Source organism: Pelodiscus sinensis, chromosome 2, assembly GCF_052426305.1.
Source record: "Pelodiscus sinensis isolate ZL-2025 chromosome 2, ASM5242630v1, whole genome shotgun sequence".
NCBI lineage: Eukaryota > Metazoa > Chordata > Testudines > Trionychidae > Pelodiscus > Pelodiscus sinensis.
This window is the reverse complement of record NC_143053.1, coordinates 202422176-202446210: the sequence shown is the minus strand read 5'-3', so window position 1 is coordinate 202446210 and position 24035 is coordinate 202422176. Positions and strand designations below refer to the sequence as shown.

General features: G+C 42.6%; 1 protein-coding gene across 3 annotated transcripts in view; it reads right to left on the bottom strand.

Moving 5' to 3' along the window:
• The window catches only part of RAPGEF5 (Rap guanine nucleotide exchange factor 5), a 215368-nt gene that overhangs the window by 52806 nt on the left and 138527 nt on the right, over positions 1-24035 (bottom strand). For 2 of the 3 annotated variants that reach the window (XM_075922220.2, XM_075922222.2), the window contains 2 exons: positions 21559-21677; positions 21084-21172 (listed from right to left, as the gene is read on the bottom strand). In XM_075922220.2, coding sequence (XP_075778335.2) covers positions 21084-21172; positions 21559-21677 — 208 coding nt within the window. The remainder of the gene's footprint in view (positions 1-21083; positions 21173-21558; positions 21678-24035) is intronic. The other variant, XM_075922221.2, reaches the window with a different exon arrangement.

Below are 24035 nucleotides of genomic sequence, written 5' to 3'. Positions count from 1 at the left end.
ACAAATGAGCACCATGGATGGAGCCTACAAGGTCATTCATAAGATTGATGCATACTCTTTCCCTATCTGGAGAGCAGATTCCAAGATATTTTTGGGCCCTTTCCTAGTTTTAGCTGTGAAATGTTACATAAATGGAGGGAGAGGTAGCATGTAATACGTTGTGAAGTAGAAACAGTGTTTAACATACACATGCAAACAGTATTCTGAGGAAAGTTAAAGCATAAAGACTGCTGTTCCTTTACTATTAATTACAATCACAGGGAAATGGAACATTAGAAAATATTGCTTATGTACAGTGTGCTAAGAAAACCTGACAACTTCAAATTGCAGAGCTGATATCACACCCTCATACTGATAGTGTAAATGAAGGAAGTAACAAAGGTCCCTGTTGTAATGTTTAAAGATGATAGAGATAAGACATAATCAAGATAAACATTATTTGTATTGTAGAGGCCTAAAAGTATTAAAACAACTGTTAGCGTGCAATTTCACACAGTGGCAGACAGTGTTACTATACAAAGATCCATTGTGCTGTTTTCATTGTTCCCACTGCTCTCCTGTTCCATGTGATGGATTAATATCACACCTCGGTGAAGGAAATGCTTTTATTTTGATGTTATTCTAATTACATTTCTCTCTTTAAAGAGGTTTGATTTCAGATACTTAATTCAGCTATACAATGTTTATTTAGGATTTTTTTTTGGGTTATTTGATTATTTTCATTTAAATAAATTCTGAGTATTAAGAGATTCCTGAGTGGTAGCTTTAGATCAGGCATGTCTAAAGTCCGGCCCGCGGGCCAAATGCGGCCCGTGTTCCGGTTTAATATGGCCCCACAGGTAATTTGGCAATATCTATCTTTTATGGCCCCCGACGAATCCATATGTATTGAGATGAATACATTGTAAAATCTCAGTTAATGTCAGTTGGTCTAAATCAGTTATAAATATATTTGGACACAACATGTATACTTGGTGTTATGTTCCTGTTCATATTTTTTGAACTTAAAAGTTGACAGACAACCTTTACTACCAATAATAATATGTAATGTACTTTACAATGTTCCTGACATATATTTCAGCTTCCTGGATTTTTTTTTTCATCTGGCCTTCAGATATGAAAGGCAGAGTGATTTAACACCTGTTTAGATTTGTCATCCATGTGACGAAATGAAAAGTATGCCGTTTGCAATAAACTTTGCATAAAATAGTTAATTTGCATTTAATTTTAATGGTTCAAAGAATGTCAGGCAAAATGGTCGGCCCTCACGCATGTTCACTTCATCAAATCTGGCCCTCTTTGAAAAAAGTTTGGACACCCCTGCTTTAGATGATACTTTTTCCAAAAATGTGTTTCCACGTATGCCATGGTCCAAGATTTTGAGTTAGTTTGTTGACAGACTGATTAAAAGAATATAGAATCATAGCACTGAAAAGACTTGAAAGATCATTCAGTCCTGTCCCTTGTACTCATCGTAGAGCTAAGTTTTTACTAATATCCAACCTAAAACTCCATTGTTGCCACTTAAGCACATTGCTTCTTGTCCTATCCTCTGAGATTAAGGAAGCCATGTTTTCTTCTCCTAACAATAACCTTTTATCAGAGGAGTAGCTGTGTTAGTCTGTTTCTGCAAAAAAAAAAAAAACCACGAGTCATATAATACCTTAAAGACTAAAAGGTTTATTTGGGCATAAACTTTTGTCGGCAAAGACAACTTTGTCAGATGCAGCTACCACAGGACTCCTCATTGTTTTAACAACCTGTTAGGGACATAAAAACTGTTATTGTGTCCCTTCTCAGTCATCTCTTCTCCAGACTAAACAAACCCAATTTTTTTCAATCTTCCTTTTAGGACATGTTTTATAGACATTTAATAATTTTTGTTTCTTTTCTCTAAACTTTCATCGGTTTGTCTACATCTTTCCCAAAATGTGGCATCCAGAACTGGAAACAATACTAAGACCTGATCAGCACAGAACAGAGTAAATGAATTACTTCTTGTGTCTTGTTTACATCTCAGAATGGTGTTTGCTTGGTCTTTCCCTCCTCCCCTCCAGCAATGCTATACTGTTCACTTGCTTGTGACCTACTATGACCCCCAGTTCCCTGTCCACAGTACTCTTTGCTAGACAGTCAATTCCCATTTTGTGTGTGTGCAACTGGATTGTTCCTTATTGACTGCTTCGCATTTGTCCTTATTGCAGTTCATCCTATTTATTTCAGACCATTTTTACAGTTTGTCCAGAACATTTTGAATTTTAATCCTATCCTCCAAAGCACTTGCAACTCCTCCTAGCTTGGTATCATCTATAACCTTTATAAGTGTACTCTCTGTACGGTTATCTACAATTATAAGCCAGATATTGAACCGAATTGGGCCCAGGACTGATCCCTGGGAACCCTATTCATTATGCCCTTCCATCTTGATTGTGAACTACTGATAACTACTCTCCAGGAACAGTTTTCCCTCCAGCTGAACACCCACATTATAAGTAGCTCCATCTAGGTTGTACTTCCCTACTTTATTTATGAGGTCATGCAAGACAGTATCAAAAGACTTACAAAAGTCAATATCTATCGCTTTCTCTCCATCTAGTAAAGGCTTGTTACTCTATCAAAAATATATTAGGTTCTTTTGACACAATTTGTTCTTGACAAATTCATGCTGACTTATTTACCACCTTAACATGTACCTGTTATATATAGCCCCTACTTGCGGCAGGCCTGTATGCAGGGGTGTGTGCGAAGGGTATGAACCCCATGGTCCCCCAAGTTACCCGAGACTCCCTCCCACGTGCTCCGACTGGCTGGAGGAAGGCAGGGACAGTGCACTGCCCAATCCTGACACTCTGGCCAGCCAGGGGAAGGCTGGGGCTGATTCCCACCTCTCCCCAGGAGTGAGGCTGGGGCAGCCAGGGAAGCGGGCTGCTGGGCTGCTTTGTGATCCATTGGTTGACCGCTTGCCATCGACCAGTTGACCATGTTCAATATCTTGGATGCCCCTGTTATAGGATATAATTGGGCTCCGCTGGGCATGCCACAGGCATCGGGCAATTAGCTCTGCTTGGTAGCAGACTGTCTTTTCATTGCGAAAATGGCTACCAGTTAGGATGCCAATATAAAGCAACAGTAGACAAACTGATGAAACATATGTGTTACCTTTCCATCACTGACAGTTTATTTTGAAATGGCTATATACAGGCAATTTCACTGCAACTGGGCTAATTTCTTATATTGATATTATTTGAGTTTAAATAGTATTTTTTTGAAATTGGTTTTTAGGCACAACTGGAATATAAATGGAAAATAAGGGACCATTTTAAATTTAAATGAAAATTATTTAAAAATAAAACCCTTTATAAAAATGGTCCCTTATATTCCAGTTATGCCATTTTTTATTCATAACAAATTTAAATATCGCTATGGGGAGAAAAGAGTAGCAGGAAATACATTTTTTTTTTTAAATTATGGTCCACATTGACAAAAAAAGCATCCCCTCAGCACAGAAATTCCTGCATATGGGCCTGTGCTTATGGACTCAGTATGCGAATCCCAGACTTTCTTTTTGGGTGTGTGTGCAACCATGCATTTAGGGACGTATTTCACAATTTTTTTCATACTACTGCCTCCCAAAATTCTATTGTATGTGACAGGGAAAACTAGGAACCAGATTTACTGCTTGGTTTACATATGCTTCTGCAACATTATCCCCTGTGGTGAATCCCCTTCTACAACAAAGGAGTCTTCTTTGAGTAGGGGGGGTAGAATCATACCTCCTTATCTCAGATTCACTTAATCTGGCCTCATGCTTAAAAATATTGTTTGTATTATGCATTCAGAGATACAATATTAAATTAAGCTGGATTTCTCTTGGGTCAACTGATCCATCACCATGTACCACTGGAGAATACCAGCAACTTCAACATCACCTGATCTATCACTGTGCAATTCTACATGTCTTTTCATCCTGAGGTCATGTTAGGTCTACACTAGGAGCACTCTTCCAGCATAGCTATTATAGTATATATGGGCAAAGCGTGCCAAGTGCACTGTGCCATCATTCTACCTCCCAGTAAAGCAAATTTGCCAATACAGCTGCTTTTATACTAGGGATTTATCCCTGCCATAAATCACAGCTTATCACAGATATAGCTATGACAATTAAAGTCCATAGAGACATGACCTCAAAGTGCTTTACAAACTTTATTATTCCCCATTTACAGATGAAAATGAGGCAGAGAGAGGATAAGTGGTTATGCCAGGTCACACTGCCGGTCCTTGGAAACCCTGAGTATAGAATGCAGATACCCTTAACTCCCATTCTGGTGCTGTCTCCACTCTATCACACTGTCTACATGCAGATGTGCCTCGTGTTCTGCTAATGAGGGCAAGGAAACAAGTCTAGGCTTTGGGTGATATTCAGCCTCACCTGCATCATCAATAATTGATAGTGTCAAGTTTTAGTCTCAAATTATAGAAATCATCTGATACCGTGAGATTTCTGCAATTTGGAATGGTGGAAATCTCGCAAGATTTTAGCTACATCTGAAGTAGAACCACATAATATGACCCTGCTTCTTTGGAGTCCAATTCAAAACCAAAGAAATAAAGATTCAGAATAGGGGATTCCAATCCCAGCTACCATCCTCCTTCTAAACTGCAAAAGGAGTTGGCAATGTTCTCATCCATCGCTACCATCTACAATCTATATTGATTATGTGTTACTTTGGGGTTTTATTAGGAGATATACAATGTCAAATACTGGGACTACTGGAATCATTAATGTCTCTTGTATATTTAAAAATCTCTCACTAAAAACTGCAAACTGTGTGAACATCTATGTCACAGAGGTCCAGTGGTGCTAATTAACAAACAGTTCACTGTTTTTCACAAGCAATTCCTGAATCTGACCTGCAAACTCTCTGCACTTATGCTGCTTTCCTGGTATTTATCCCTGAAAGTTAGCATGTAGGATCTCTATGGAAGGTGTGCATTATTAATCACTATGAGATGTGTGCACAAATGAAACTTAAAAAAATAATGTAAACTTACTGAAAACGAAGACGTTATGATTTTGGAATAAAAATGAGTCACTGGAAAATCATGTGTGTTAGAGCTGGCCCATTCAAGTGGGAGGGAGTTGTCACACTTCTTTAGCTAGCCAATTATGTAACATATTGCTCGACTGTCCCCACTGCAACAACCCAGAAAAGTCAATGGAAAACCATCAGACAAGCTATACATACTGAATCACTTGGAAGTGAAAAGGAATGAGAGGAGAACACAGGGATTGCCCTACCTTGAATAAAGACAGAAAACTGATTCAATATCTCACAAGTTGGAGAGACACACTTGGCATTCATTCCGAGGAGATGCCTTGATGAGCAGAAGGGTTCTTTGGCTCCTTGGGGCTAGCAAGAACTACAAAAACTGAACTTTGAGGTGAGAATCTACTTGGATTAGATAGAAAAGATAAATAGGTATAGGCCTTAGTTCACATCTTACAATTTTGTTTTGCATGTCTGTCTCCATTTATGTCCATCACACACACTGGCTTCTGTCTGAATTGCTACTTTTTCTTAAAATAAATGTTCTTTTGTTTACCCAAATTGAAGGCAAAATCTGCGTGGGATACAAGAGCGGTGAGTTAAAGTGAAACTGGTTACATTGTTCCTTTGAGAATGGAGGATCTGGAATTTCTAGGTGTATCAAGATATCAAGGGGTGGATACCACAGGGAGGCAATCTGAAGAGTCCTGGAGGCTGCGTCTGCTCTCAGTTAGGAAGGCTGGTGGAGCCCAGAGGAGAGTGCTTGAGTGGCAATACCCAGCTGGCACAGACAAGATTCCCTGACACTGGAGGCCAGTGGCAACATGATGACACTCAGCTGTGCACCCCCAAGACGCATCACAATATCCAGTCTATATAATCAAATTTCTTGCAAAAATTGCCTTCATCCTCCCTCCCATTGTTTGGCATACTAACTTCTTATGTCTTATCTTACTTGAGACTAAATTCCTCAAGGCATAGCACTGCCTCTTACCATGTGTTTGTACAATGCTAGCACACCCAATCTGATAGGGCAGTGGTTCCCAACCGCCGGGTCGTGCTGCGAACCCTGGCTGCCGGGCCATGGTAGCTCTGAGGTACATCACTCTTGCTGTAGAAAGAGGCATGTCCTGCCCCGCCTCTCAGCCAGGGGCCGAGTCTCCTCCTGGCTGCAGAAGAACGCTTCCCTGCATGATGGGAGGGCTGCGCCACGCCGGGAAGAGTTCTACCTCTGGCCGGGAGGAGAAGACACACAGGGAAGCACTCTTTTGTGGCTGGAAGAAACCCTGCCTCTGCCCGGCACTGGTTGGCTGAGAGGTGGGGCAGGACATGTCTCTCCCAACAGCCATGGCAGGAGGGAAGTCACTGGGCAGTGTACCCCAGCCCCCTGCTGAGACATGGGAAGCAGCGCAGGTCTAGATGAGGGGAACAGAGCAGGCACTGGGGGGCAGGGCCATCCTTAGGCATATGCAGAGTATGCAGTTGCGTAGGGCACCACTCTTTCTGGGGCACCACTCTGCAGGGCGAGGAGGCCGGCAAGCTGACCCCGGCTGGAGAAGGTACCGGGCCGGGGGAAAGGAATCTGTCAACCTAGGCAGCAGCAGACGGGCGGAGCCGGGGCCGCGCCGGGGCCAGGGTCCCACGCAGTGCGCTGGAGGGGGCAATGCTACGTCGGCGTGGCGTTGCAGTGCCATTTTTAAAAACAGCCAAGCAGCAACTTGGGGAAGGAGACATGCCAAGCGGGGCATGGGGGAGCAGAGCCTAGCTAGAGGAGGGACGGTCATCTTGTGATGGGCCAGGGCTGTGAACACCGAGCAGCCCAGCTCCAGGTCTGGCACGTGGTCTGGAGCCCGGGCTGCGGGGACTTCTGGGGCCCGATTGCAGCAGACTCCAGCCCTGCAAACTGTAAGGCAGAAGGTAGGCGAGGAGAGGGGAAGGGGAAAAATAGGGGGAAGGAGTGGGAGAGGAAGGGGCTTGTGCTGATGGGAGGCGGGCAGGTCAGGAGAAGGCACCAAGGGACAGGGTGGAGGAAAGACAAATGTGGGGGGGGGGCAAGTGGAGACAATGAGGAAAAGTGCAAGAGTGGAGGTGTCGGTGGGAGAGAGGACAGGGTGATGTTGGGAGAGGAGAGGGTAAAGACATTGGGGGCTAAAGGAGGGAGGGGAAGGTGCTGGAAGAAGGCCTGAGAGGAGGGGTGGGCATGAGGAAGGCAGGGATGGAGCAAGTCATGTGTGAGGAATGAGGGAATGAGGGGAACGTGAGGGGAGTCATGTGTGAGCACAGGGGAATGAGGGGAACGGGGGCAGAGGGTGGTGCGTGGGTGGGCATCGGGGAAAAGAGGGCAAAGGGGGCAGAGGCAGTGAGAGAAGGGGGAGGCATCAGGAGGGTGCAGGGGTAAGGGAAGGTGCAAGTGCCAGGGGATTCTGGGGGTGAAGAAGAAGGGCAGACACCTGCAGGGGAGGGACCAGCACCAGAGGAGAGAGGCAAGGCAGGTGTGTAAAGGGAGGTGTTAGGAGAGGGATGAGGAGGGGTAGCTCACATGATCAGAGTGGGGCTACTGGAGGAGTGGGCACAGGGGGGAGAGAAGGGCTGGTGGAGGGGGGCAGGTCTCAGGAAGGCTGAGGGCAGTGAGAAGGGCAGGAGTCAGGACAGCAGAGGAGGGTGAAGGGTTGGGAGGCAGCAGGCACCAGGGGAGTTGATGGAGCAAGGGGGGGAGACATAGCAGTAGAGGGGAAAGGAAGATATTTATTAATAACTTGGATGCCACAATGGCACATCCAAACAAGCCACATGAATTCAGTACTGGTGCACAACACAAAATTCATTCTGCTCATGGGAGGAAACTCTTAGAGAGAACACTTCCCCCAGCCTCTCTGCCCCTGAGTTAATGTCACACAAATTGGGTTAATGCAATTGCAAGACAGTGCATGAGGGGGGTTTGGTGGGGGCCAAACTAGTCCTTATTGGCAAGAGGATGGTGGGAAAAGTCCTTCGGGGCGGGGGGGGGAGGGGTCACATGACACCTTTTACTTTTGGTCATGTGTCCATCTTGCCCCCAGAGTGTTGCCTCCAGAGGCGTGGCTAATGGGAGTCAGGGGCATGGCTAATGGGGGGGGGTGTCAAAGAGTACATTTAAAAAAATTCTTTGGGTGCACACCCTAATGAAATGTGCTGCGCACGCCTATGACAGGAAGCAGTGGAGCATGTAACAGCAGGGCTGGGTCCTAGAGAGCTGAATGCACTGCTTGCAGCACAGTCTGAGGGAAGGGATTGGCTGCTGGGGTCTCTCGGAAGGGGAGGAAGTAGGGGTAGAAGAGCAAGTCAGGCATAGGGGCACCAGTTTAATAATCCCACCTAGGGCACCATAAATCCTAAGGACGGCCCTGTTGGGGGGGCTAGTGCTGGGGGGCTCTGGATGCTGAGCTAGTAGTGAGGGGGGCTATGGAGGCAGGGCTAATATTGGGGGCTGGCGCTAGGGGAGGCTCTGAGGGTATTAGGTGCAGTGGGGCTCTAGAAACAGGAAGCTGGTACTGGGGGATCTTATGGGGGGCTCTAAGTGACAGGGGGTTGGCACTGGGAGGCTCTGAGGGCAGGAGGTTGGCAAGTGGGAGGTTGGGTGCAGGGGACTCTGGGATCAGTGGCTGGTGCTGCAAGCTAGTGGAGGGGCGGAGAGCTCTAGGGATTAGGGTTGGCATTGGAGGTTCTGGGGGGCTGGGCTTTTGGCCGACTAGTAAGGTTATTAATATATTCATCTTTTGCATAATGAACATGCGAATATGCAAATAAAACCTTCCCAGCCAACCAAAAGTTTGGGACTGAGTTTGCTGGTCCCCAGTATCAAAAAGGTTGGGAACCACTGTGACAGGGTACTGTTAGCAAAACCTAAACCCTACCTCTGTCTCCTCCATCACTACTTTATGTAAGTAAGTAGTTTCATGAAATTGTCTGATTGTTTAGTTCTCAAGATATAATCAAATCCACATTTAAATGTGCTGCTTGATAACAAGCTGCATTCCTTACAGTTAAAAAAAACCCCAACTTAGTGTGCACCCTCATTCACCCCTCCTTCCAAACCCTCCATGCCCCCTCACTCTAAAGAAGCCTCTAGTCTCCTGCTTTTCTTGGGGTATCTAGAGGTTAGGAGGATGATGAACAAGAAGAATTGGTCCTGCCTAGAGCAGGGGGCTGGACTTGATGACCTTCTGAGGTCTCTTCCAGTTCTATGGTTCTAAGATTCTATAAGAATTGAGGAAAAACTGCATTAATCTATCAAGGATTTATAGGAAATTCCCTGAGTTGAAATTTGCAGTTGTTTCTCTCTTACAAAAGGAAGAATTAGACTTGCACACCTTCAGGGCTTATCTATACAAACATTTAGTTCATGGCAGGCTCAGGTGTGAATTTATCCTGCACTAGCCTGCTCCTGACCAACTAGCCATATAAACCCTGCTGATGCACACTAATAGTTCTTTCTGTTCTTTGATCTACTATTACGGCATCACAGAGGGGTAGATCAAAGTTCATAAAGAGACTGTCAATGCATGTCAGCAGGGGCCACACCAACAGTTGGCTATGGCAGAATAAATTCACACCCCAGTTTGTCATGAACTGAACATTCATGGAGCCAAGTACTAAGATTCATTTTAAAATATATCGTTTTCAAAGAACACCTTGAAGATATAATGGATTATTATGTAAGTGCAGGCAGATAGACTCTATTCTTAGCTTGATACGCGGATATAGCACTCACTGATGCCAAAAAAGAGCTGTATCCTCACAAAGTGAAACTCCTCCTACTTCCTAAAATGTTATTTACATATGTTCTACAAGTGGTTTTGGAAGACAAGCACTTATAAACTTGCTCCATCCTAAAGCCAATGTCCCCCAAATTCAGTACAACAGCAACGTGTAAAGCACCACTTTGTGAAAGAGTCTTATTTACAGGTATAGAGACTGGAATCTTAGAAATCACAAGGACAGTGGCCATATAACTCTGTCCCCAGCAATGTGCCTCTGCCCTGTTGTGGAGAGCCTGTTTTAGCCGTGACCAGGGCAGTTTCCATGGTCACTCTGTCCTTTTCCACTGAGAATTACAAGATGGTTGTTATTTAGTGCTTAGTGAAATAGTGGCTGTTTGACATGGACACCTGCCTCCATTAACTCATTTCACATAGGCCATGAAATGGTCATGAACTAAAACTTACAATAGCAATGATCTATAAGAAAAAAAACTCAGTATCTAGTTACTCTAGTTACAGTATCTAGTTACTATAGAATCATAGAACCATAGAACTGGAAGAGACCTCAGAAGGTCATCAAACTTTTGGTTGGCTGGGAAGGTTTTATTTGCATATTCGCATGTTCATTATGCAAAAGATGAATATATTAATAACCTTACTAGTCTAGTGCCAGGAATCATCCAGTCCCCCTCCAATGCTCTTTGTTAATAAGCATAAAGAGGCATGACAACATGATATTTTAACGTGTTAGAAAACAAGTGGATTGTGCCAAGTTTTGAGGTACTAAAATTGTTGCTTACTGATACCGCAGATCTCTTGTGGATATACACTCAAATAGGAAGACAGCAATTCTCTAGCTGGCTATTATGTAACTATCTTCAGAAACAGCAAGCTTTACGTGCTGAGATGTGATGAGATGAGGTAAAACAGCGACCACTTTAGCATTCTAAATGTTACCCTTCGCCCATAGCTAGAGATTTCCATCCTATTCCAGGATACTTCTTCAAATATTGAAAGCTTAGAGTTATATTAATGAAAGAATCTGACGAACACTACTTGGAGTAGGTTTTTTTGCAACCAGCCAGTTTATGGTGGTATAGTCAGTGTGATGTACTGACATCCAAAACAACAAACAAAATCACATAAAACAAGGCTGTACATTGATCAGAGGGATAGAGCTCCAGTTTCCATGCACAAGACTTTCATTATTATGTTGACAATGGAGCTCTAAAATCACATTTAGGAAAGACAAATCCTGATGCCTTTTTTGCCCTATCTGCTTAATGTTTTTGTTTATCTATTCTATCCATTTCATAGATCCCTACAAGTAGATCAACAAACACCCACAAATACTAGGTAATACGGAATGAGAGAGAGCTGAAAGAACAGCTTTGACTGTTGATTCCAGAAAAGCCCTACGGGCAAGAAGAAGATGGTAATGGAATTAGAAGGTGGGACATAAAGGAAAAGAAAGAAAATTAAGAAGGGCAATAAAAAGTCACAGGGGCTTCATTTAAAGGCTCATATTTCCCGTGTGTGCAGTATGACCTCTCTGTGTTTACATCTCTAATTTTGGCAATTTCCAGCTCTATCAAAGTTCACATTCTAACAGAATAAATCACAATTGGTTCAAAATGTTGTCACAGCAAAACATCAGCAAATGCTTGTCTGTGACAGATAACAAAATGAACTCAAATTATGACTCCTGTTTTGACTACATTGATTTTGGAACCATTTACTTTGCCCCAAAATTCCTCTGGCTGCATCTCCCAAAAGCCAACGTAAAATCACTTTTTAATTTCAGAGACAGGTTACTGAGGGTTTGCTTTGGAAAGATGTGACAGTTATTTATGAGCTGAGAGAAAATTATGATTTCAGTGCAACTCTGATTGCTATTGGAGATGTTGTCACAATCACAAGTCAAGCAGCTATTTCCACATTATTGTCTCAGTAGCTAGTGTTGTTCTAAAAGTTTCCTTTTGCTAGAACTAGTAACAGTAAAAAAAGATGGGTAACTCTGAACATGTGATGTTTCGGACTTCCTGATTTCAAAAAGCACTATTTCTTAATCCTCTAGAGGACTAAGCACTAAAGCATATATTATGAGCGCACACAGAAATCTAACGTTTCAAATAAGTGCTCTCATTGCAACCATCCAAAATTAAACAGAATGTCTGAATTCTCTGGTCTGCATCATCTGCCTAATTTCTACTTAAACTGGCTAGATATTCCACAGGAGAATTATGACCTGTGTAGGAGTAATTTCTGCCTGTATGGCTGCTTCCTATGTAAGCTGCTCCCTCTGTCCCCAGCATTTGAGAAGGGATGTGGCACGTCACAAGACAGTGTGTGATGGAGCTGAGCTCTACTACAGCCAGGGTAAGTCTAGACTACAAGCCTCTTTCAAAAGAGAGGGTCTAGACAGCAACCAGTATTTTCGAAAAAGAGGGCCACTTTTTTGAAAGAGTACCCAGGCAGTCTGGCTACTGTCTTTCATAAAAGCACTGTTTGCGTTCAATAACGCCATTTTTTGAAAGAGCACTTTCGAAAAAAGGCGTTATTCCTCATAAAATGAGGTTTTCCACAGTCAAAAAAACTGCCACGTTCTTTCCATTTAATTTTGAAAGAACATGGCAGCAGTCTAGATGCAGGTAAAGTTTTTTCAAAAAAGGCCACTTTTTAAAAAAAAAAAAAAAAAACCTGTAGTCTAGACACACTCCTAGTGCTCAGCTGGTGTAAGCTCAGACGTGCCTGCTTATGGTGAAAGGCAAGTTCAGAAAGTAGCATTGGGCCCTACTAGCTTCCACGGGAGCCGAGTGGTAGTGGACTAGCTCCCTATGGCCACCACCCTTTTGGTATCCAACCTGAAAATCTGTTTCTCTTGCATCAATTTACATAAGCCATAGTAAGGCTTTCACAATGCTGATTTTGTACACTTGTTTCAGACTGTGCTGCACTTGAGGTATTTGGTGTTGAAGAGCAATTCACAATATTACAGGTCTGATGGATTCTAAAGAAATTTTTAAATGTCTAACTAGTAATTTGCAAATTATATAAGCAGAATTAATGTAAAACTCCATTTTTATCAATAATCACAAAAACAATTTGTGAGCAGAGAGTTTTGGGAGAGAGGGGAACTTTTGGGTTTCCTTTCCTTTCCTTATATTATTATTAATATAAGGTCTTACTATAGAAAAGCTAAAGTGAAGTCTGCGGGGAAAAAGCAGTTGTACCAGTATAGTATCCACAAAGATCTCACAGATCAGTAGTAATAGACTACAAGTAGAATCTATGTTCAAATAACTGAATTATACTTTGGCTGAAAACAAAAACAGCACTGCTCCTAATCACAAAAGGCCAGAATTTCAGCTTCTATATGTTGCAAAACTGTTTGAACTGTAGCCTCGTTGGGATTTCTGGGTAAAAGTGGGGAGAGATTTTAAGAGCAGGGGAGTAAATTTAAGTTATAAAAATATTTTCAGGTTTTTACATGAACATACTTTAAGTTAGTGTAGATCCTTATTCTATGAGTGAGCCCCTCCTTCATATGCTGTGGGTGGGTAATGAATGTGCTCTTTTTCATTTCTCAGAAAACGGTCATCTCACAAAAAAATCATTGTACTAAAGCAACTTTGAACCCCGACTGCACTGGAAACATTGAAATTCCCTGAATACAGTGCATGGCCTGTATTCTCTGAATGAAATATTCAGTAAGTATTTCATTATATAGTTTTAGGTGTTTTCAGCATACTTATATAATTCCAACTCCCCACTCCTCCCTAATAACAAACTTATTTTCTAATTAACCTTTAGAAGGCTCAATTCACATGTTATATAACATTGCAGGGCAGCCTGAGAAAGAAGCTCAATGTTCTTTCATATTAAATGACTTCCTACTTAAATAGCGATGGCAAAAGGTGCTAAAGTAATGCAGGACATTAACTACAAGCATCCTTTTTTATCTCAATGGGCCCTCCTTATGTTCCTTTGTGTTGTACAGGAGCAACACAAAAGGAAAACTGATTATCAGGCTTTGCTTTTCAAAACCATGCACTCCTGGGTAATAGTTTCATGCAAGTGGTTTCTCAGGCTATGTCTACACTTGCACTTGATCGACAAAACTTTTGTTATTCACAGATGCTTAACCTCCCACCCTCAACGAACAACAAAGTTTTGCTTTGGCAATTTAGAATGTGAGCTCCCCTTTGTCAGCAGGAGCACTCTGTTGCCAACAAAGCAAAATCCCTTCCTTGGGGGTGGAATTATTTTATTTAAAAAGTGTGGACAAACAACATTCACACATACTAACTTTTAGCAACAGAGCTGTGCAGAGGTGAAAGTAAGCAGGTGTGCAGCTCCGGCAAGACCTGCCTGAACTGCGGCAAAAGCCAGCAGAGAGCTATTTAAAGACCTGGAAGGGACCAGTGTGGCAATAGGACAATACCTGTAAGAAATGTAAGTTACTTTTATCGCTGGGACTGTGTCAACACAATCTTGTAACTAAAAGCTGAATACACATAATCTCCGGTAAAAAGCCCAAAGGATAAAGCAGGAGAAAGGGAAACAACACCGCATTAGCAGGTGGATTGGAGTGAGAATCAAAGCCCTAAGAGAGCAGATTCATGGTAAATGATGTAAAGGCTGTCTGAGGACACCACAAGAAGGAACTGCCAGTGTGCAGTTTTGTGACCTCTTCCATTCAAGGAACAAGACTTGTGTACATTCTGCACATAAAAGATTTGCATTGACAATTACTCTGCTGTGTCTCCACTTTCTGCTCTAACAGCAAACATCCCAAGCCCTCAAAATCTGCTGCTGCTCAAGAAAGGGGAAACACAATGTTTCCCCCACTAGAAGTGAGAGCAACGATCCCACTCCACTGTATGTACAGACAGTCCCCGGGTTACGTACAAGATAGGGACTGTAGGTTTGTTCTTAAGTTGAATCTGTATGTAAGTCGGAACTGGCATCCAGATTCAGCCGCTGCCAAAACTGACCAGCGGCTGACTACAGGAAGCCCGAGGCAGAGTTGCTCTGCCCCGGGCTTCCTGGAATCAGCCGCTGATCAGTTTCAACAGGCTGAATCTGGATGCCAGTTCTTACATACAGATTCAACTTAAGAACCCCAGGCGTCCCCAAGTCAGCTGCTGCTGAAACTGATCAGCGGCTGATTACAGGAAGCCCAGGGCAGAGCTCTGCCTCGGGCTTCCTGTAGTCAGCGCTGGTCAGTTTCAGCAGTGGCTGACTTGGGGACGCCTGGGGCAGAGCAGCTTGGGTGCTGCTGGGTTGCTCAAGTAGACCCGCTCCTCGGTGCTACTGGAGCAACCCAGCAGCACCCAAGCTGCTCTGCCCCAGGCGTCCTGATTCAGCCGCTGCTGAAACTGACCAGCAGTGGCTGAATCAGGATGCCTGGGGCAGAGCAGCTGGGGTGCTGCCAGGTTGGCCCAGTAGCGCCCAGAGCGGCGCTACGGGACCAACCGGTAGCGCCCCAGCTGCTGTACTACAGGCGTCCGGAGCAAAGCCGCGGAGCACGGGGGCAGCAGGACAGCCCAGACGCGCCACGGCTGTCCCGCTGCCGGCGTCCTCAGAGGCTTTGCTCCCCGTCTCCCTGGTCTGCTGGTCTCCAGCAGACCAGGGAGACGCGGAGCAAACCCCGTTCGTAACTGCGGATCCGACATAAGTCGGATCCGCGTAACTCGGGGACTGCCTGTATTGCTATAATGCATCATTATTAGTTGAGGGGCCAAATTCAGAGCTGAAGTATAAGGAGTTTAAGTTACATATCAGTATGTGGGAGGAAAGGGAATATAAGAAAGTACAGAGAGCCTCGAATCCCTTTCACCCAGGTTTTACACTGTGCCAATGAGACTACAGCTAGGCCTTGAGGGGCACAAACTCCCACAGAGGTCAGTGGGGGGTTATGGAAACTCAGGGAACATAGGACTGAGCTCCTTCTGTAGCAGATCACCAGTGTTCTAAGAGCTACAGATGGAAACATTAAACATTGTTTAAAAAAAATGTAAATTTCTTTGACTTCCTAGAATTCTTCTTTTATTGGTACCAAGCAGATTTCTGTAACCGGGGTAGGGGAACTCTCCCCCTGCAATTATATTGCCTGAGAAACTAGCTAGCTTTATTCAGTTTAAATCCCCTCAAGTAGATCATCCTACCATAAATTGAATCTTTCTAGTCTGGCACTCTCTGGTCCAGTAACAACTGGGGTCCAGCATGATTTTAGTAAGCCAGATATTCACTTATCAAGTTTCATGTTCAAGTTTCCTGCTATCCCATAAAATCTGTTTACAGCCACCAGTCCTAGCTCTCTGTGTTCTGTGCTGTTATTAGCTCAAATTTACCCCAACTGTGTTCTAAGAACCCAGTAAGCAGTGGAAGTGTTGGTGATATGCTGGACAATATTGATCTCCCATGGTTCAACAAATTCTCTGGTTCAGCATCAGTCAGGTCCCAAGGGGGCTGGACTAGAGAAGTTCAACCTGTAATTCTGAGGCTTCAGCTGACCCAATAACTTAAAAACCACCAGTACTTTACTGGCTAAAGGGCCTGTAAAATTTTAAATTTGCGCCTAGGATTGAAATTTATTTGCAAACAACTCACCTTTGCTATTGTAACACTTTCTATTACCATCTTTACTGTCAAAAAAAAAATCTGTTATAGTATTTAATTTTCTTCTCTCTAGCTTTTAGAGATCAGAAAGCATAACATTTATAATCTATAGAAGTGAAGGAAAATACTGGCTTTTTTGGGTTAGAGGTCATTCATATTGGGGGCTTATTTTTTTCAATAACTGAAAATATAACTGTTAAACTCTTATTCCTCCCTATGAACATGAAAATAAAAACTAAATTGTCATTCTTTTGCCCTTTTACTTTATTATGTTTTCTATGAAGTTTTAGGAGAAATGAATGGAGACTGGCTAGCTATCTTGGATCATCAAGTAAAGGGCACATTACTATGTCTTCAGTTATTTGGGAAGGTGGATTGCTGTCCGTTAAAGACGATTGTACAATCTTACAAAGGTAATAGTTCAAATGACTCAGGACATGTCATTACTCTGCAAACAAGATCACTGGTGAATGTATGTTGGTGAAATGGGTAAAAATTGTCCCTAATAATTAGTAGAAGTAGCTTCAAGCAAACAGAGGAGGCGTTGAAGTTACTATGATGCAATATGCTCTTCCTCTAGCTTTGCCCAGACAATAAAATCTGAACTTCAGCTCAGCTTTGATTCCTCTCCAGTGGCTGAAGAATTTAAACAGCATATTGTAGCTAGTATTATTGTTTGTATTTCGGTAGCACTCACAATGTTTCTGAAATTAAAATATAAATGAATACAACCCATGCTCTCAAAATCTGATAAAATTAGAAAACAAGTGACATGAGAAACAGACATTTTCTAACTTGACCTCCACTCACATGACCTGGATCAGGATTCAAAAAGTTAATTCTCCTGTCATATGACAGAGGACGCTACCTACTGACGCCAGAGGCTACTTTTACAAGGAAGGTCACATGGTACAACACAAGGACAAATAAACAGGGAGAGGAAGAGACAGGTTTTGATTGGCTTTGATGGTGAGGACAAGAAGCTTGAACTCGATGCAGTGAAAAGAGGGGGATGGCCATGATCAGAGAAATGGGCAAGAAAAATGATTTTCACAGTTCTGTTTCTATATAACGGAGGAGCTGATACGTGTGCGTTGAGGAGGCCAGTGAAGGTGATTATATTCATCAAAACGTCAGACAATAATCATCTGAACAAGAATTAGCTGTCTGAACAGAGAGAAAAGGGCAAAGATTAAAGACCCTGTGGAGGAAAAAAAGAGTAAGATTTAGGGTGGACAAGTGGGCCAAAGGAGATGGAATTCTTTAAGATATCCCCCAGGGCAGAGGCCAGAATGATAGGGAGGGTGGCACTGTCTCAGGGATGGGAAAGTAAGGAACTCAGTGATGATCATGTGACATTTTAGCTGACAAGTAGATAATTTGCAATGTGGATTTGCATGGAAGCAGATAGGTCAGGTGTAGAGAAACAGGTTTGAGAGTTATTGGTATAATGAAGAAGGTTGATGCCAGGTATGATGAGTCCTAAGCAAAGAGATAAGGGGCTGGAAGAGATGAGGCTGGAAGAGATGAGGGACTGGATCTGAACACTGAGAGATCGTCACAGACAGTGGTAGAGAAGGAGAAGCCCCACTCCCTCACACAAACACACCAAAAAGGATGCTGATGGAATCACCAGGAGGTTAGGAGGACACCCAGAGAAGGAAAAGAGCTCTGAAGAAAGGTATGACAGTGTTGAAAGCAGCAAAGTACTCAGTAGGATGACCCACAGAGAACCTGACATTTGGCCAGCCTGAGATCATTTGAGACCCTGGTGCAGATTAATCAGGAAGCATCCCAAGAATTAGCACACACTAGAATTATTCACCTTACTGAGTTGCTGGATATATCCTCTCTTAAAGAACACACTAGAAGGATATCCCTAGATGATTTTAGTGATCTCAGAGATCATTTGAAAGAGGTCTTGGTGCCAGAAGTTTCAGGAAGTTCAGTAGTCCATATGGTTCCCCATTGTAGAGGTCAGCAACAAAAATGAAGCCCCTGGAAAGTGGTAGACTGTAGGCTATTAAAATAACAAAATGAGAAGAATATTTTCCCTCTGATTGCAGAGCCACTGGCTCTGTTGTCCTCTAAGAAGGATATGTATAGACTGCTACGAGAAACCTGCAGCTGGCCCATGCCAGTTGACTTAGGATTGCCAAGAAATGGACTCTAGGACAATATGAGGTGGGATGGTCCCAGAGCTCAGGCTCCAGCCTGAATCCAGACATCTACACTGCACTGAAGTAACCCCCTGGTTCCCCACCCCACCCCAGCCCAAGGTTTTCCTATGTAGACCAGGGTTTCCTAGCCTATGGGGTGGGACCCAAATATGGGTCACCATTACATTTCAAAAGGGTCACCAGGTGTCTCCTCAGGTGGCTCTTAAGGAGCCATTCACACATGTTTTTGAATTGCCCTGGGTCACCAAATCTTCCTGAACTGTCAAAATGGGTCCCCACCTGGAAAAGGTTGAGAACCGCTGGTATAGACATTGCCATAGGTGCTCCTACAAGGAAATGCATGTACTTGCTGTTCAGCCAACATCCCATATTTTCACACAAATGTTTGTGATCAGGAAGTGGTTCTAAGGTGGACTTGCACAAATTTTGAGAGGTGTCCTCACTGTACCTTCATTTGAAAATGTATCAACCTAACTCAATTTTTAAAGATAAACCCTATATTAGTGTATAATTAGAAGGTAAACAATAACCGCACATAGACAACCATGTTGTCATGTAAATGCAGGTCCACAGGTTTAGGACAGGACGTTTCATTGTGATCATGGAAATCTGCATCTATTGTCAGACTCTAAATTCTCAGTTTCTATACAGTACTCAGCTTATATTGACCACACTGCAGAGCTTATACATTCAGCTTAGAAAGCTATATTATCATCTCCTTACAGCTAGTTTTAAAAGCAATTTTTCATCCATACTCTAGCACAATAAAAATATGCTAATGAGCAGCTGAGCTGGTACCCCCATGGGAGAAAATAAGCAGGGTGGTAAAACTGAGATAATAAAAAGTCAAGATGTATTAGATATCTAATTTAGTCAAGCCAGCAATTCTTTGTACATAAAAAATAAACAGAATATTGCTGGAGACCTCAACAGTCTCCAGTAGGAAGAATTAAGAGGTTATGAACAAAACTAACAGCAGCCTACAGGAATGGGTAGCTAATCTCCCCAAATCTGCATAAGCTACTGTGCTTAAATGAACTTTTCCCTGATCTGAATTACTCTATTCTTTCATGCACCACTCCTGTAATTCAGTCTCATGCAAGTACCTTTATACACAACACTATTATGATTACACCTGAGGAAGCAGAACAATCAGAAAGCAATGCTTGCTCTGCACAAAATATTAATATCTAGGCAGACAGAAGCAGCGCTAGACACATTATAATAATGAGCCAGCTTGCATTTCTTTTGGCTTATTTTCTAGATAAAGTATGCATCCCTGGTAAGAAAACACATTCTATACAACAGTAAACTACTAACTTGTCCTGAGAACCCAACACTAAGATTCCTATGGGAGTAACAGATGTTATTTATACATTTAGTCACTGTAATCCCTTTAAACATGTTTATTCTTAGTAATCTCATTTGGTGTGGGGCATATACCCTAGCATCAAGCATATGCAGTTTAACCCCAGTGGGAACAATAAAAAATACCAACTCCATTTTCAGCTACCTACATTTCATAGCCCTTTAGCAGCATTTTGAAACTATGAAGGCTTGATCTTGAGCTGACACTTCACCAGCATAACTACATTCACTAAAACTGTACATAGATTTCAGGTTGTAGGCACTCTTGATAAACTACCAAAGGAGCTCTGGTGACAGCAAACTGTGCATTTAGCCAGGAGATCAAGCTGCAAAATACACTACATGTCAAGTAGCCTGATCAATATAATAATTTGCTCCAGGCTGGAACAAATTACAATCTCTAGTTGAAGACAAGCATTACATTCTGTTATATGTCTTGTGTTTGAAGGAAGTTTGTAAGGCGTTTTCATGAAGCAGCAGATATTCCAAACATGCTTTGCTGATGGCAAAATCTGTATTTAGTTAGAAGACTGTACTGCTACATAGTGTCTCAAGTTGTTTGATCAATATAATAATAGCTGCAGGCTACACAGAATCATAGTGTCTGGTTGAAGAGACACAAGTACCATATAATATACACTGCAGCTTGTGCAATGTAGGCAACAGTGTAAAGTCATTTATTAAAAAAAGAAGTTGCTGTGAAGCATGTAGCCACTGAACAGTTTCATTAATTGTTGACACTTCTGCCCAGCGGCTATGTGCCCTAGTTCACCACATTCTGATTGCCGAGTTCTCGCATTTCGTCCTTATATTTGACATCTGGTAAGAAGGCATTAAGTCAGTTGGCTTGCAACAAGGACTAGTGAGAATTTCAGAGGCAACAAAAAACAAAACAAAACCCCAATGGCCTGGATTTGATTTCCTTCTGATGAACACAACTAAAATATCACCTGGCAAATAGAGCATGTGAGTTTAAATGCAGCACTTAGAATACTTAATAGCAGAGGTCATTATATGCAATATTACATGCCAGCTTGTCAGCCAAATGTACAGGCAGTATCACAAACAGTAGCAGACGACACAGAAAGCTGTGTTTAAAGAACAGAATCCAATTTGTACCTTACCTGTCTCTTTGTCTTGGACTGTTTCTAGGTGCAAGTCATTCAGAAGGTGCTCCAAAATCTTCTCTGGAGTCCCTGATACCACCATATATCTGTCAGAAAGCAAAGAATCCACAGAGTCATCCTCAGTTGAAGACTGTGAGCGGCTGCTCCATTCATCCTCCTCATCCTCTTCATCAATGTATTTAAAATAAGGCACATCAAACGTAGGCAAGGCAAGTTCCCTGCCTAGAAAGGCAGCAGAATCCTTTCTATCTAAATGAGGATCAAAGACTCTCAGCCTGGAACTTCCCATAGTGTAGGAGTTGTTAACAAAGGCATTCCCTAAATGCTACAGTATCTTGCCATCTTATTTCTTAGTATCTTATTTGCTAGTAACCGAGTCCATCTGGCTGCTGAAAGCTCTGCAGTCAGCTTGTGTGTGTGTGTGTCTCTCTCTCTCTCTCTCTCTCTGAGCGCCCAAGGAAAAAACTCTTACCTCCAATCATTCTCGGCACTCCCTGATGTGGGGGTTGGGCTATGTGACGACACTTTCCTAAGCACCAGAACATCTTGGTCTTGTTCCTTCACTTGAATAGTAGACACTTCATCATTCTGCTTTAATTTGGGGGAGAGGGAGGAGAGATAACAGAAAGAGAAACTGGTAAATTCTCATGGGACTTGGTTAAAAATTGAAGGAGCTGATTACAGCTGTATTTTCTCCCTATGGAAGCTGCTACACACTTCAGTCTCTGCCCATGATTTACACTCAGAAGCTTCACAATGCATCAGGCATCTGGGCAGATCTCTCACATGCCTTTTATGTATATTAGCAGAACTGAAATGAGAGAGAAAGCAGTGTTCTTTGTAGAAGTATATAAATTAAACAAAAAACAAGTTTAACACATTCCATTGTACAGCTGAAATGAAGAAAAGGTTCCCCTTTGTGATGTCTGTTACTAGTTTTTAAGCACAGTATATCTGAGGGTCATTCACAGTACCAGAAATGTATTCATTTTCCATTTGAAGAATGCATGTTTCACTATTTAATTAAACTGCAAAACTGCTTACGATAGTCACAGAATTGCAAACACTTCACAGCACTCTAACAATAGGTAACTTACTACTCAAACAAAATGTACTTGCTGTACTTATGTTTAAATAGAGGCAATAAAACTAGTGAGATGAAAGGCATTATATATTTCTAAGCCTCTATTTGTATTTTGCATTCAAATCTCCCTCCTTCTCAACAACCTTTTAATTCTAAAAAACAAGAGACCAGCACAGGAAGTTAAACCCAGTGAATGTCCATAGTTTGAATCTCAGCTAAATTGAGATTTGGACATTATGGGTCAGTGAACTGACTTTCTTCATCTCAGCTCCCTCCCTTAGACAAGGAAGGGCTAAACAATCATCTATTTCTGCTCATATAGCCTATATCCACAAGCACAGAGCAAGTTAAGCAAGCTGACTGTGCAGCGTATGAGATGAGGGTTTGCTGCTGACTGAGCAGCGTGCACTGAAACATAGTGACTGACGAAGAGCTTTTGACCACTGAGAGATTCTGCTGGCAGACCCTGCCATAAGTGCATGAAGCCACACAAAGAGGCAGGAAACCTATGCAGAGATATTTCAGCTACTGCTGCTGCAGTTCTGACAATTTATAAAAAAATATCCAACATGGTAATGGTATTTTGCTTTGGCATTACACTGTTCAGTAATTATTGTCTGGAGCATAGATGTAGCTGTGTCTGTGCCAGGACATTGGAGAGACAAGGTGGGTGAGGTAATGTCTTTTCTTGCAGTTTGCTGTGATGATGGGAGTACCTTTCCAGACATGAAGGAGATCTCTGTGCAGCTCAAAAGCTTGTTCTTCTAACCAGAAGTTAAACCAATAAAAGATAATACCTCATCCATCTTGTCTTACCATTCAGTAAACCAGACACTAATTTTAGCCTGTTTTTTAATCAATAAAACTAGCACTTATGTATCAACTGTACAGCATCCACAATCCATGAGAAGAGTGTGGAACTGGGAGGCTGAGGGAGCAGGAGCAGTGTTCCCTGTAAGCTGAGCACTTGGGTGGACATCCAGGAGAGATTCATAGGCTACCCAGCTGATTAACAGAGTACCCAAAGGACTCTGAGCCAGCAGCATGTCTTTCTACTGGCGATGCCCATCTGCACATGCCTTGGAGCATATAACAAAATTTATTTCACACATGGATGGAAAAAATTAGAAGGAACATTGAGCGGGGGTGCTAGTGTCCCTGCAATGGAACTATTTTGGGGGCTCTAGGGGAGCTGGAATGGCCACAGCAGAGCTCAGGAGCAGGACCTGGAAGGGCTGAAATAGGCCTAGAAACAGATAGATCTGCCTCCTTCCCTGTCTCAGAACCTCTCCTCACTCTTCCTATCCTTCCAAACCTCATCTATCAGCTGATGGACAATCCTAAAATATAAGGAGATTTATTGAAAATAATGTTTGTGACAGCATACAGCAATGCAGCTTTATCTTTATAGTTAGCTTTTTATTTAGCATTTTAATATTTATTTTGTGGCAGCACACATAGGCTGTGATCCTGCATAAGCACACAGGAAGACATAATCCCTGCCCCGAACAGCTTCCTATCTAAGACATTTTTTTTTATTGGTGACACCATGGAGAATTGACTATTAAATTTCTTGTATTGCAGTGTTTCTCAAATTGTGCTTCGCGAAGACATCTCCAGGGGCTCCGCGAGGCTGACAAACTGGAAACATCAATAGGTACAACACATACAATCAGTGGACCGCTGGGGCTCCACATAAATTTTTACGCATGTTAAGGGCTCCGGAACCCAAAAAGTTTGAGAACTGCTGTTGTACTGAATCAGTTAACGTCAGGTATTCATTGCAACTCTCCAAAGGAGCATTAGAGATGAGCCACACTATAGGAATACTGAGGCATAACTGTAATGCCCTATTTTACAAGATG